Source organism: Hylobates moloch, unplaced genomic scaffold, assembly GCF_009828535.3.
Source record: "Hylobates moloch isolate HMO894 unplaced genomic scaffold, HMol_V3 SCAFFOLD_7, whole genome shotgun sequence".
Taxonomy (NCBI): domain Eukaryota; kingdom Metazoa; phylum Chordata; class Mammalia; order Primates; family Hylobatidae; genus Hylobates; species Hylobates moloch.
The window spans coordinates 94,703,598-94,719,565 of NW_026652282.1; the positions used below are offsets into that span (position 1 = coordinate 94,703,598).

Genomic DNA, 15,968 nt, shown 5'->3' on the forward strand with positions numbered 1-15,968 from the left:
TCAAGTTAGTGAGAGAAGAACCATGCTGTCTGAGCCCCTATTCTTGGAGAGGATTACTGCCCAGCCTACTTTTGTTTTGACTCTGATTCAGAAAGAAGCAGGGGGAATTCAGATCTCCTCCTAGGGCCACAGGACTTCCTATCATGGGCTTGAATGTGAGGTTCCCTTGGCCAGAAAAGGGGCCTGTCATATCAAACTGTCATGCTACTCAGAAAGTGAATTAATGGGCTAAAAACTGCCATCCCTGACGCCAGCCTAACACACAACAGAAATGGGAATGTAAAAATCTGGCCAGGCATGGTGGCTCACACCTGTAATCCTAGCACTTTGGGAGTCTGAGGCAGGCGGATCACCTGGGGTCAGGAGTTCAACACCAGCCTGGTCAACATGGTGAATCCCTGTCTCTACTAAAAATACAAAAAAAAAAATTAGCCGGGCGTGGTGGTGCACACCTGTAATCCCAGCTACTCCAGGAGGCTGATGCAGGAGAATCACTTGAACATGGAAGGTGGAGGTTGCAGTGAGCTTGGATCACGCCACTGCACTCCAGCCTGGGCAACAGAGTGAGACTCAGTCTCAAGAAAAAAAAAAATCTAGGATTTAGATCCTATCTTGCCCATAACTTATTGTAGTTATCATTAGTGACTCATGCCAACTTTTCCTAGTCTTGATTTTCATTCATCTAAAACTGAAGAGTGGTACAGCCAGATGATTTCTGAAGACCATTTCTAGTTCTACAATATCAAGATGTGTATTTGTGTAGCAGCTCTAATTCTTACAGCATCTACTGTTCCTGGAGTTCATGTGAAAATAAAAGGTGCAAGATCATAGGCTTAAAGGATATTTCTGGGATAGGAAGCTAAGGAAACAGACTTTGTATTCACAATTGGGAGGCACTCTGGAGTTAGATTAGGTGGGAGAAAAATGTAAAGATGAGCAAGTGTGTGCTTTCAGTGTTCACGTCAAATGCCAACTGAAAAATAAGCAACCAGGAATAATGTCATTTTCTTACTTTTTTTTTCCTTTCTTCCTTTAAGTTCTCCGTACCTGCTGGATTCTCAGGGATTCCAGTTCCCTCTCCAGTCGTGTCCGGAGACGGTGCTCTAGCTGCTCACGTTTTTCACATGCTGCCTGGAGCTGTACGAGGGCCTGCTGCATCTTCTCCACCTTGTCAACGTACACTTGCTTCTTTTTCAGCTGGAAATCCATGTTGGGTAATTTGCAAGGTGAAAGGAAAAACAGCAAGCAACAGGGTCAATTAGGTATCCCCCAAATCCAGCCTTGTGTTTAGATCTCTTCTTGTTTTAGAGTCCAGCTGCAAAAAGGAATGGATGGCGAGAAGGTCCTTCATGATGAGTAGCAGGCTGCCTTGTATTGCTCATAAAGAGAATGTGAAGGAATCCAGAGTCCCTTTTAAACCTCTTCCTTCTTCCTCATCTCTATACCTTCCCAAAGTCTACTCTTATCAGTACCATCTATGTTATATGGCCAAGTTTTTCAGATTCCCAATTATGCACATCCTTATCTCTGGCCTTTTTCACTCTCATATGGATTATTCTTGGGGAAGGCATATCTTATTTTGGTTATTGCATTAGGCAAATGCTTTAAAAGGGGGGATCTCCAGGAAGAAAGGTTTGCTTTGGTATGGAAAGGAAGCCCACCCCTTTTATGTAGCTGTCTCTTCTCCAAGTGGGAGAAAAAGGGTGATCAACTGCTGAAGGTACAAGAAGGTCAGAATTATCTTTTTGAAGTCTTTGGTCCTGGTAATCACCCCATATAATCCATCACTGCTCTCCTGGAAAGTTTCTCCTTCTCAAAAGTAAAGGCGTCAAGTAAAAGTTCAAAAGCCTTTAGCCTCCACATTGCCTAGCACTGCCTTGTTAGTTCTTTAGGTTATTTGTGATTGCTACTTCATGAGCCTGAATTGGAGACCCTGGGCTATAGTCTCTCAACTTTTATTCTGGAACCATAAAAGATCCCAAAAGCCTGAAACTAATGACTCAAAAGTGAAACTAAATGAGTCAAACATTATTATTCCTCTTTACAAGCCTATAAGCCATATCCAAAAGCAAATGTAGAAGCAAGTAGGGAATAAGAGTGTGAGTTCTTTGTAACCTTGTAGCTTATAAGCAAAAGCTTGGCTCTATGCAGATAAAATAATGAGAAAGATCTCAGAGCTCTTTAAAGAAGATATGGGGAAACTGCAGGCTTCCCAACTTGTTAACAAATAAGCAGATTATGCTTCTTGTAATACTTGTGGGGCCTCCTCAATGCTAATAAATCAACTCATAGCTGTTTCCAAAGCAGAAATTCTTCCAAATGGGGCACATCTGTCATTATCCTTCTGATGGAAGTTGATGTTAGGGATCAACATCAACTTGATGTTAGAGACACCTTCACTCTTCAGATTAAAATATGAAAATATTCTTGATAACCTAGTCAAAAAGAAATTCAGGCATCCGATTCTGACTTTTCAACAAATTCCCAAGCTCCTGAGTTACCTACATAGATAACTGCAACATAAGAAGTTACCCACCCTACCAGCATTGCCTAACAGCCACTTAGCTGGGGCCCAGCTGGCAGAACCAACCTGACTCCCTCATTGCAGAAACCTTCATGGTAATGAGTCCAAATCACTACTTGGTAGAATTTCCAGTCAGACAGCACTAGCATGTAGTGATGGAAAAACCCTCTTTGCCTTATAATGGCCCCCTCCTCAAATTAGAATTGCTGAACTTTCTCTAAGTCGAAGGAACCCTATCTTGTATTTTCCTACCAGACCTGTAGTATGCCTTGCCTAGGTAACTGGAAAACAAAAACTTTTTTGACTTTTGTTGTACTTCCTTGACGTTTCCTTTCATTCCAAGTCTAGTTCAATCTAGCCTTGTAAACCAATTGAGGTGAGTTTGAAGCCTAGATGTTTTTATCCATTAGAACTTTTCCTAGGAAATACAACAAACAAAACACCATCAAACTCTTTACCTCATAAGTTTAAACCTTTCTTCCCCGGGGTTTGTGGCTGTTTATAACAACACTGACTAGGGCGACCAAAACTGTTGCCTCTGCCTTCCTATTTGCTAAGCTTTGAATAATTGGAGAGAAGGAAACATCCTCTATCCTTCACCTTTTGGGTCTTATAATCCTTATGAGCAATTTAAAGCTGAATGCATTTATTTGTGAATCGCTCTGAAAGCCCTAAGGGAGCAGGGCAATGTTAATGCAGACAATGTTAAATATAATTACTAAGGCTTGCAGCAGTTATACTTAAAGGCAATTAAACTTAGATAGCATGCAGTTCTTGCCTTGGTGGTAAACTACTGCAATGCAAGCTCACAAAACTGAAAAATAAGCAATCCAGGGCCACGTGGATTTCTTCAGAAAGGAAACCTAAATATCCTAGCAAAAGCACCCCGCTATAGATGTCACTGAGCCAACTCTCTGGAAGGGAAATGCAATAAAGGCCCGGGGAGTTCTCTGAGTTGGCCGAAGATAGGCATGCAGGTCAGATAAATTCCACAAAGCAAGCCAAAAAATATCTCATTTTGATTTGCCACTGGGATGATTTTCCACAAGGTAGCAGGACCACTGTGGCTGGCACAGTTCTCCCACCTCATTTAAAAGGAGAAAAAGTGCAACTCACCTGTAAACATCATAATCACCTAGTATATGCCTACTCTCCAGATGAGTTAGGGTAGAAAAAGACAACTCTTGCATGTGACCAGTCCAAGACCCTAGAGATGCAATCAACAAAGCCAACCATCTTCTCAGTTACACTCTCTACATTTTCTAGATCTTATCTACGTGTAAAAAGGAACAAAGACCTATACGCTTTATTAACTCCACTACTATCTTGAACATTATGTGCTTCACTTTTACCTTAGTCATGCCAAATCATGATGTATCTTTATATGGATCAAATTAGATGATGCATTAAGTGCTTAGTAGAGTGTATAGTACAGAAAGTACTCCAGGTTGTTTGTTCTTTTTTAGAGAAAAATTAATACCAAGTCATACACATTCCAGTCCTCTCAACTTTGAACACTCACTCCAGATATCCTTGACATGGCTATCATTTTCTCAGTAACTCTAATGATCACATCATTGTCTAACTAGACAGTGCAAATATAGCCATTTTCCCACAGGAGGGCATATAACATCAGGCCTCAAACAGATATCTTTGGATAGCAAGTTGTTCATTGGAAATACAGTTAGAAGCAACCACTGAGTAGCTGCAAGGATACTGTATTTCTCTCCAAATGACATGATCTGCAAGGTACCTCTGCTTTAGGAGAAAAAAATATTTTACCTAATATCAAAAGTACTATTTAACTAAAGACCCCCAGGCAAAACAAATTTTCTTTCTCTCTCTCTCTCTTTCATTCTCTCTCTCTTCCCTCTTTCTCTCTCTCTCCTTCTCTCTCTCTCTCTATGTATGTGTATGTCACATACACACAGATATACATATCAGAAATTTCTATCTGACAACACAATGAAAGGTAAAGGAACAAGGCGACAATTCGGAGACTTGGGTTCTAGTCCTAGCTCTGCTATTAATAGCAACTTGCTTCTCTATTCTCAGCTACAGAGACCTCATTTGTTTAAAAAAATGAGGGGGGTTTCAGGAGTCAGCAAACCAAAATGGTCAGCAGCAGCCCAAATCTAGCCATGTCCATTGATTTTGTCTATAGCTGCCTTACAGCTACAATGGCAGAGTCGAACAGCTTTAGTTGGAACTGAAACTACGTGGCCCACAAACCCCAAAATATTTACAATATGGTCCTTTAGAGAAAAGTTGGCAAACCCCTGGAGAGGTCTTCAAATGGTGATGCAGAGTCCTAGTGTTCGGTGGAGGTGCCTGAGGGGCCACTATGGTGGGTGGGTTATATCAGATGGCTCCTCTTTTATATGCTTTACGTATTAGGGTTCTATTTAAAATTTCACTTGAAAAAACGATTGCCAGAGCTTTGTGTGTGTTGTATTCATGTTCATTTTTGTTGTCTCTTACCTTTCTTCCCTAGAGAATGGGCCTCCCACCTTATTTTGTTCTATCATCTTTTCATACTTGATGCTTCAGTATGCTTACATAGCTTAAGATTCCTGAATAGCCCGTAATATTTCACCCCTCACTGCCTTTGCACATGATATTCTCTCTCTTAGAAATGCCCTGCCCCACCAGGATTTCAGAAGTTTAAAAAAAAAAAAAAAAAAAAAAAAAAAAAACACGGCTAGATACATGATCTCAGAAGATCTATAAGTCTTTAACTCCCAAATAGGTTGTGAATCAGAATCCCCTTTTCACCTTCAACACTGACCAATATCCAAGAGGGCTCAGCCAAACGGGGTCCTAGGATTCTGTATTGTCATATTCTTAGATGTAAAAACAAAAGTTTTTCTTTAGTTTGTGTGTATGTACATGCAAGAGACATACTACATAATGTGTGTTCTTGTTATAAGACCCTAGATGATTTATTTTTCTGTTTTCAGTGTTCAAAGAACTGAAGGTTCACTTAAAGTTTCCAAAGCCGAGATAGTGGTTCGAGTGTTTGTGCATAAAATGAGTTGTGAGGACCACAGATTAGTCACTCTAGTTTCTAATCTAGAGACCAGTACCCATGAGCCCTGAAGATTCCAAGTAAATCTATCATTTAAGCCAAATCCCTCCTGAACATTCAGTGAATGGAGTAAGTCCTTCATCTATTAAAGTTTTCTTACCAAATGCCAACTTTCAAGAAGTTGTCAAATCCTTTCCTTGCTTTCTCCAATTCTGTGTTTTCTTAATGTAGATCCCTAAACCGCTTTTACTCCCTGGCTTGATCTTTAGATCCACTTTCTCCCTAACCCTACCCTGACTCCCGCCTCCTACTGTACTCCAAGGTCCAATCTATGGTAGTTTCCTTTTTTGCCTTTATATCAATGGTTCTCAACCGGGGGCAATCCCCCCCGCCCCCTACCATGCCCAACTATCCAGGGGACATTTTAGCAGTGTGTGGAGACATCTTTGGTTGTCACAACTGGAGGTGGGGTGCTACTGGCATTTAGTGACTAGAAGCCAGGGATGCTGCTCAACAGCCCACAATACACATGACAGCATCCTACCACCGCCACTAAAGAGTTATCCAGCTCCAAATGTCAGTAGTGCTGAGGTTCAGAAGCCTTGCTCAACATTGCAGCACTACTGGAGATCTCCTTTGTGACACACTAATATTTTAATATTATCAGGTTATCCTCAGTCACAGACCTCTAGGTGACTATAAGATTTCTCACTCTGAAACTTAGCATGCCCCAGATGGCTTTCATCTTTCCTCAAAATGTCATCCTTTTGATAGTTCAGTCATCATCATCATCACTTACCTAATTTTTCCAGTCTCAGAATCTTGGAATTATCATTCTTGCCTCTTTCCTTTGTCTACCATATCCAATCTACCACTGTGTCTTAATTCTAACATCTCTCATATTCTTTCATGTCTTTCTATGTTCATAGCCAACACAGTTCAAGCTATAATAACACCTAACAGATCTTACTTTCAGTTGCTGTCCTGATCTATACACACATGCATGCACATACAGACAGACACACACACACTCACACACACACACACACACACACACACCCATGAGTCTATCCTATAGACAGCTGCTATAACAGACTTCCTGAAATAGTCATTTAAGAAAAAAAGCAACTGGCTGAATGCAGTGGCTCACACCTATAATCCCAGCACTTTGGGAGGCTGAGGCGGGTGGATCACTTGAGGTCAGGCATTCGGGACCAGCCTGCCCAACATGGTGAAACGCCGTCTCTACTAAAAATACAAAAATTAGCTGGGTGTGGTGGTGCATGCCTATAATCCCAGCTACTTGGGTGGCGGAGGCAGGAGAATCACTTGAACCCAGGAGGCGGAGGTTAAAGTGAGCCGAGATCGCGCCACTGCACTCCAGCCTGGGCGACAGAGAGAGACTCTGTCAAAAAAAGAAAGGAAGACAAGAAAGAAAGACAAGAAAGAGAGAAAGAGAGAAGAAGAAAAGAAAAAAAGAAAAGAAAAAGAAAGGAAAGAAAGAAAGAGAGAGAGAGAAAGAAAGAAAAAGCAACCTACTAACCTACTGCTAGCACACCCATTCAATTAGTGTTTATTAGGTACCTATTATATCCAAGGCACTTTTAAACCTACCTCCTCTCTTCTTTAGACCAGAGCTGCTCTCTTTCATCCATACCTCAAACTACTTGATGCTTTTACGTTCACCAGTCTACTGTCACTCTCCCCTGCTCAGCCTAGATATAGCTCTTAAAAATGCCTTATCAATCTAGGCTCCTAGTGTCTTAGAATTCTACCATGTCTACTATGCAAATACTCAAACTTCATATTGGTCTGATCATTTCTTATCTCTCCTTACTAAATCACTAAACTCTCCAAGAGTTCTTCCTTGAATAATCTTACCTGATCCTGATTGCTGCTTTTCTTTATAGCTTCTCATCATGTGTACTCTATTAGCAGTCATTTTTTAAAGATTTTATTCATGTGTGGGTTCACTCATTCATTCAACAGATATTTACTGAATGCTTATTATGCATCAGGCCCATTCTACAAATGAGAGCAGGAGGGATGTAGCGGGAAACAAGACAAAGTTTCTGCCTCAATTGGAAGGCAATATCCATAGGCCACTTAAGGGTAGAGCCCTTCTATTTTCCTTGGTGTCTCTCTTAAGTTCTAGTTCTAGTTTACTGGTCACTATATTCTTGGTGAACAGTCAATATTAAATAACTATTACATTCAAGAACAAAAATGAGCATAGTATAGCTTATCTACAACACTGCAAATATACAAACAACAAACACACACCTCATAAATGTATTCACTTTGGCCCAGTCAAGATAAGAGTTTCATAGCATTCCTATTCAGAGATAAGTTTTTAAAGGAAAATCATAAAATTGAGAGGAAGAACAGTGGGAAGGCAATCTATTGAAGCATAAGGCAAATACTCTTGAGCTCAATCAATCATATGATTTTCCATTACACTTCTGTAATATTTTGAACCAGTTCCCAAGTATTTGGCAGATCTCTTAACCCCCTTCTGACTCAGGAAAATCTGATCCCTGCAAATGAATACCACGTGATGGCATCTCTTCCCTCCTTCCAACAACTGTGGGTGTCTTTCAAACTTATTTTTTAAAGGATGGCTATATACAAAATTACTTCTAGAGCCCCATTTGTCTTAGCCATTTTCAAGGAAGTGACTTAATCATTTAGCTTCCCATTTATTCACTAGTGGACAAAGAACAGAGTTAAAATGTTTCAGCTTTAAGAGATCTAAAATTTATCTAAATAAATATTTATTTTAAATACATAAAATTTATTAGATAAATTATCTAAAATTTATTAGATAAATAAAATTTATCTAAATAAATATCTAGATATCCTAAATTTATCACTGACTGTATCACCTAATCTGTCTGTACTTTAATTTCTTAATCTGTCAAATGAGGATAACACTTGCAAGGTTCTTTGGGGATATACTAATATATCTGTAAATATTTTTAATGTTTAAAAAATACAAACAAGAAAATACAGATCAGTAGGCAGAAAGGACAGACTATTAATACTAGCTGGATGACCACCAACATATACAAACACTCCATTGGCTAAAGGACATTAAAGCTAAAAATATAAAACTAAGTCCAGTGCCTTCATTGTCTAATTTTCCCCTTCCCTTGTATTGTCCACAACTCCAAACACTATTATACAAATGTCACAACTGAAGTATATTTTTATTGCTATTCTCCTTCATACCACTGGTTATATGTTGCTCCAGGAGCCTGATTTTAGTTTGATCTGATTTAGTCTTACCCAGGAGCCACTGGATCCAAGTAAGGGTTCATGCTGAAGCAATTTGGTAACACTACCCTGGTATTAGCAAGCTGCCTCTGTCCATTGCCAGTAGGCTGTGGTCCACTGGTAGATATTAAAAGAATTGAAGAGTAAAAAAAACCACCTCTAAAAACTTGCTACCTCAGGAATAGGGCTCATGTTGTAAAGGCGACTAAAGAGGAACCCACAAGGCTTCCAATTTGGGAATTTAAAAAGCTAAAATCGTAGGAAAGACTGAAAGAATTGAGCTCAGAGAGATCATTCCATCTCTATTTGGGGGTATACATAATTTCTTTCCTGTAACACACTGCGTGGAAAAACACCTACTTTTGTAAATACGGCCAGGCACGGTGGCTCACTCCCGTAATCCCAGCACATTGGGAGGCCGAGGCGGGTGGATCACTTGAAGTCAGGAGTTCGAGAACAGCCTGGCCAACATGGTGAAACTCCGTCTCTACTAAATACAAAAAATTAGCTGGACGTGGTGGCACATGCCTGTAGTCCCAGCTACTTGGGAGGCTGAAGCAGGAGAATAGCTTGAACCCAGGAGGCAGAGGTTGCAGTGAGCCAAGATCAGGCCACTGCTGTCCAGCCTGGGTGACAAAGCGAGACTCCATCTCAATGAATGAATGAATGAATAAATAAATAAATAAATAATAAAAAGAGAACAAAAGAAAGAGATAAAATACACTGAGATGAATATGGAGAATGTCATCCTTAGATGAAATGCCCCTCAAATAAATCAATAATGCACCAGCAGAACACCTTGGAAGATTCCTGGGTGGATATGTATTTTATCTGTATCCTATCAATACTCTAAATGCACACGTAGTTCACATCCTTGGATCTTCCATCCAAATCTATAATCCATCAAAACACTGGGTAAGATTTACCTTCACCAATGAAATCCTATTGTTGTTTGAAAATTATTTTGGAGTATTAGACATATAAATATCTATGCCTATGACATCTTCCTCTAATATCAGGGAAGGAGGAAATTGGTTATGATGCTTTGTGGATAGGTGTTGTAGCAGAAAATTATGTATCTTTAAAACCAAAAAGACAAATCAAATTAGTAAGAGATCTAGAAAGAAGGGAAAATATTAGCCCTTAAGAACAATGGTGGAAATGGAGTAAAATGGTACGAATTTAGCTTTAGAGAATTGAGTAGAATTGCAACGGGACTCTAGAAAATGTGGCCGGGCGCGGTGGCTCACGGAAAATGCACTGGCTACTCCAATAAGAGCTATCAATGTGACATCTAAATCATCACTAGCCACTGCAGTTCAGAAAAGGTTAACATTTGGGCCCCTTCTTGTTGAATCTCCATGGCTTTCATTCTAGCCTAAAGCCAAAGAACAAGGCTCACTGGCTCTCTCTGCCAGCCCTCTCACATTCCACACTCTCCCTTCCTGTGCACTCAGTTCAGTAAGCAGCCCACCCGCAGCATCTTCCCTCTTTGATCTTGCCAAGGCCTTTTTCCCACCATCCCTGAAACAATTACCCAAGCCGCTTCCACTCCGGATCATCATAAGACAGCAGCCAGCCAGAAGCCTGGGCTGCCCTGAGCCTTGTGAGAGGATATGCCAGACATCCATCGAAAATCTCCAGCGAGGTCAAATTGGTAGGGGGTGGGGAGGCTGTCTCTGAATGGGAGAATACCGTGGTTGCTGTAGGACACAGAGCTCTTTTGACTTGGAGTTTAATGAGCCTCCACTTCAATAGGACCTACGTGTCCCGAAAGAAAGATAAGGGCAAGGACGGAAAGGCACCATTTTACCTCGTTCGGCTGCTGCTGCAATAGGGGCACAGGGTACACGCTGGTTCAAGGCCTGGATCAGAGTGACTCACCAAGAAAACAGGTCTGATGTATAATTACAGTGCTATCCCCTCCCCAGCAAGATACCTCCTTCCTGGATGTCAGCAGAGCCAGGTCCATGAAAGAATGCATTGAACTTGGGAGCAAATGGAAGCTGTGATTGCAGGAGAAAGTTCTTTGTAAGCCTGAGGCAACATTTCTATGTAGAGTTTAGAGCACAGTGATTGTAGAGAACCTCAGGCAAGAGAGTTAATGAGATTAGCAAGAAGGAATGAATTTCAGGAAAAGCATCTAAATGAGGTCTTTGTAAAGAGAAAGACATAAATAAATGCAAGGGTCCTCTGACCATTAAAGTAGTCATAACCTTTCCCTGACCACCTTAATGCAATGAGAAGTAGTTACCTGAGTGACCTTGTAGTTAGAAAGCTAAGAAAAATAGTCTCCTGACAAAAGGTCTAATTTGAGAAAGTTTCCCTAATTTTGATTTGCTAAGTAGGCTGGAAAGGTTTTCCTTGGAAGAACTTCTAAGGCTCGAGAAAAGAGGAAAGTTCATGATGCCATTTGTAAGCCATCACTAAATTATCTGTTTATATGGGACACAGGCAGGTTATCTAACATACCCATCTGCCTTCAAACACAGCCTTACTTGAGCCATTTCCAACAGACAGAAGGATAACTCTTCTATTCATGAATACCTTTCTCGGTTTAGAAATGTTCAATGATTTTGTGAAGCAATCACAGTGAAGGCTCCTTCCTAGATCTGTTCCAGAACTACCTGTTTACCTCAAATACCTCCCCCGATGATGTTCCAAACTTTGACATTTCAGCCCTGAAAGGGCAAAGCCTAATGAAGATTGAGTCACAGCAGCAAAGCAAAACTTTAATTAGCAATTTCCCATATCTGAGGATAAGCAAAAGGGACGTTTTCCTTTGAACAATATAGAGGAGACACGACAAACAGCGCCCAGGAGCAAATCCAGCTCTGAGAGACTGCTAAAACAAAAAGGGATATAACCAGTTGATTTTCTCTGAGATGTGGTCTTCCAAGCCTTTATATGTGCTAGAAGTGAGCTGGCTTGAAAGTCTGGAAGACATCACATGGCGTCTGAGATTCCTCTGGGTAGAGGGTGGTAAGCCTGCTCTCCCAAAGGTCTCACCTCCTTTAGCAAGAGCAACTCAGAATTTCCTAACAATTAGACTCCATGTGAAAGCACAAATTGGATGAGGACTAGGAACTTAACAATAATTGATGACCTCACTTGAAATAAATGCCATCATTCAATCCCAGCTCAATACTTAGAACTTCTTTATATTGTAAAGCTACATACATATTTTGGGGAGGGCCCCTGGAAAACTACTAAAAATCTCCAGGACTAATGCCCAGAAAAGCCTCAGAAGTCCGAAGCCAGAAATATATTTCAGGCAACCTTTTCAGCGAGGGCTGCCCAGTGGGAACTAGAAATGAACATTTTCTCCCAACACATATATTATTTTCATTATTTTCAAACAACCAGTTACCACTGTGCCCTTGGATGTTGCAAAGAAAAATGGTTGCAGACACTCTGTCCCCATTTATCTCCAACTGGCTGAGCACCCTTCCCGGAGGGACAGCAGGACTCTCTGTACATCCCAATCTCAAAGCAGTCTGGACAAGTTGCTCATAGTCCTCTGAAAAGAAAGGCCCAACGAGTGAAGAAATTTTTTAAAAACTTAAAAGATGCAGAGGTTACTAAATCTGAACAAGCACCCACATTTTCTTTTTGGGAGGTGAACCAAAGGATGATTCAGACAGGGAGAAAGGCAGCAGGGTTTAGGGAATGAAGAGTCATGAGATACCAGTTTTATTTCTGGCTCTACCCAAGACTGGCCATGTGACCACCAGCAAGCTACTTCTTCTCAGCGGGTCTCTTAGCTTGCCCTTCTCTAAAAGAATTCAGTCTTACCCCATCCTGTAATTTTCTCTGGAATGTCCTCACAAAAATGTGAGGGAAGGGAATATATGGGGTGTAGCAAAAGGATGCGATAAGCTCCTTAAACCTAGACATCAGGTAAGTACAAGTCTTCCTCATTTTCTGTTGAGCAACTTAGCATAGTTCTGATATAGACAACTGATGAAGCAAGGTATTAACCTGATTTTATACTACCTGAAGTTGATATTTTAGCAAGTCAGGCTAAGGGATATCATGAATTAGATGGCACTATCCACTGGTAAAGTGTGAATTTACAGCCCAACTCCAACAAGCATTTTAATATCCAAAAAAGAAAGCAGAGGAAATTGATAAGTTGGGAAATCTCCAGGAACTAGACCTATTCTTATTGAGGGAAAGGAAGCAAGCAATGAATGAAGGCAGTAAAGATACCTCATATACAATAGCCAGAATGCTTTTTAAATGCTAATAAATTTCTTTTGCTTCAAATCTACAAATTTCTCAACTTCTTATGATGAAGGCTATTTTTCCCCTTAAAACAATTCAAATTTCTGAGCAGAAGTCTGTGAGATATGAAATTTTCTTTACCAAGTTACACTTTAGTATCAATTTTTGCTGGAATACACCCATCCCCTGAAGGTCAAAACATCTAAGAGTTAGTAGTCCAGTGCAATAACAACTAACATCCAAGGTAAATTAATGACAGGCCAGCAGCAAACTTCCCTCTGTTTCACATGAGTACAGTTTAGTGTTGCAGTCAAATAGCATCTATGTCAAGCCTAATCAGATACATATTAATCATATGCTTAATAGTTTGGGGGCCCTTGCATTTATCAAGGGAAGGCTTCATCTCTGCACACAAATAAATGACAAGTCCATTCCTCCATGTAACTATTTTCTAGAACTAGCCACTGAGAACCACAGCACGGCTCTTGGCCAGTGCATTTTTTCTGAAATAAACTGTAAACTGTCCCTGGGTCCCATCCTATCTCAGACCTCCCAAGATTGCTTCTATTCAAAAACCAATCTGCCAAGTAAGTCCAACAGTAAAAGATATGGCCAGCAAGAATCATTTCTGACCTGAGAGGGGACTGACTTCCCACTAAGCCTGGGTAGACAAGGGCTGTTCAGATTTCAAAATCCTTAGAGTACTTTAAGCTACCTAGAATTATTTTCTACTTTTATAAAGTTTTAAAATACCTGTAAGGGCAGAAATTAAAATACACATCTATACATATACATATCCATACATCTATATATATATTTATATATCTGTCATAGGCTTATGGTAGGGCTAGGTATATAGTAAGAGCTTGGAATATGGGGGCAGTGAGCTTATTATATGAATGAACAAATGGAAACTGTTTCTTGACCCTGGTGATTTCCTATTTTGGAGCAAAAGAAAAGAATTTACCAAGAAGAGAAAAGAAAGCAAAGTCCACTCACATCAGCACAGTGGAAACTAGGAGCAGCAGATGGCACCTCCCTATTGGGGATTATGCAGCTGCCAATTCACCGCAATGTGGAGCCCAGCGTCCCTGATTTCCCAGCCCTCTCCACCCCCAGGCTCATATGGTACCTGAGGAAAAGCATACCTCTTCTTCCAGCTTTACCACCTTGGCCTGGGCGTTACTCAGGGCCTGATCTCGGATTTCGATGTGTCGTCTTTGGTCCTCATTGGTAGAACGGGCAGTGGCCAGCTCCGCTTCCAGCTTCTCCTTCTCACGCTGGCTTTCTTTATCTGTCAGGACAATAAACATCAATACTGCCAGCCTGGAGCTGGCTCAAAGCCTTACCTGAGCAAAACGGACACATCATACCCTTTACTAGATAGCCTACTGCTCTAGTGCACAGCTGAAGAATCAGTATACCCAAGATCTGGACTCTATCACTGGCTCTATCACTAACTTGCTGTAGAAATTCAGAAAAGTCACTTAACAACTTAATGGTTGTTGAGCAGAAGCAATGAGAAAATAGATGCAACGTGTTCCAAAAATTATTAGGCATTACACAAAGAATATACACACACACACAGCCCTCAGAAGAAAAGGTAGGCTCGTCTTCTTATTTCTTCCAAATTGTCTTACATTGGCGAAAGAGCAATTGAGCTCAGAACATTTTCCCAATTGTTTCCTCATGACAGTACATTAAATAGAGCTAAAAACAACATTTCATAAACTGGATAAAAGCTCAAGCCCACCCTTCACACACTAACATCACTTTGTAACTGAGATCAAGTCTACTCGACAGCATGTCCTCTCCATGGAAAACCTAACCCAACACCACCCCCTAACCCAACCCACTTTATCTCAGCATCTGCTTCTCTTGGGAATCCAATGTCTTTTTAAAAGATAATACAGTAAAACTGGAAGCCATGTTATGATTTTATCCTACTCCTTCTCTGGTAGGATAGGCTAGGTGTGGAGGGAACACTGTAAAGAACAGGGCAAAGTTAGATGGAAAACATCAGGATCAGAGGAAGAAAGGCAGCCATTTCACCTGAAAAAAAAATCCTCCATTTATGAATCTCCTTTTCTCCCTTTAAGCCTATTAGAGTTTGAAAGTTCAGTTTTTTTTTTTTTTAAATAAAGTAATCCAATATGGCTGGGCATGGTGGCTCTTGCCTGTAATCCCAGCACTTTGGGAGGCTGCAGTGGGTGGATCACGAGGTCAAGAGATAGAGACCATCCTGGCCAACATGGTGAAACGCTGTCTCTACTAAAAATACAAAAACTAGCTGGGCGTGGTGGCACACGACTGTAATCCCAGCTACTTGGGAGGCTGAGGCAGGAGGCTGAGGCTGAACCCGGGAGGCAGAGGTTGCAGTGAGCCGAGATAGCGCCACTGCACTCCAGCCTGGTGACAGAGCGAGACTCCGTCTCAAAAAAATAAAAATTAAAAAAAAAGTAATCCAATATGCTTGTGTGCTTACACACACACATTTATATATATATATGTATATATATATACACATATATAAAACGTGTGTGTGTGTGTATATATATATACTTGCATATATACAAAAACATATGTGTGTATATATATACTTGCGTGTGTGTATATGTGTATACAAATATACTCTATGACCTTAGAATGGAAGAGCTTAGTGGGCAGATAATGGTCTTTCTGGCTTGGGTTTTAAAGAGAGCTCAGTTGAGCAGCACCTATATAATGAGGGTTTAATAAATATCTGTGGATGGATATAAGAAAAATAGAGGAAGAAAGCACCAGTATGAGACAGTAGCCAAAATTATAATTTTTAGGAGAATGAAGGAACATGATCACAAGCTAGCATTTGCATAAGTTAATACAGATTTATAAGTAATCTCTAAACAGATTCTACACTTTGGTCCATATACT

General features: G+C 40.5%; 1 protein-coding gene across 3 annotated transcripts in view; it reads right to left on the bottom strand.

Moving 5' to 3' along the window:
• AMOT (angiomotin) overlaps positions 1 to 15,968 on the bottom strand; it is a 66,355-nt gene that overhangs the window by 16,067 nt on the left and 34,320 nt on the right. For all 3 annotated transcript variants that reach the window (XM_032757492.2, XM_032757491.2, XM_032757496.2), the window contains 2 exons: positions 14,204 to 14,349; positions 1,048 to 1,197 (listed from right to left, as the gene is read on the bottom strand). In XM_032757492.2, the coding sequence (XP_032613383.1) occupies positions 1,048 to 1,197; positions 14,204 to 14,349 (296 nt within the window). The remainder of the gene's footprint in view (positions 1 to 1,047; positions 1,198 to 14,203; positions 14,350 to 15,968) is intronic.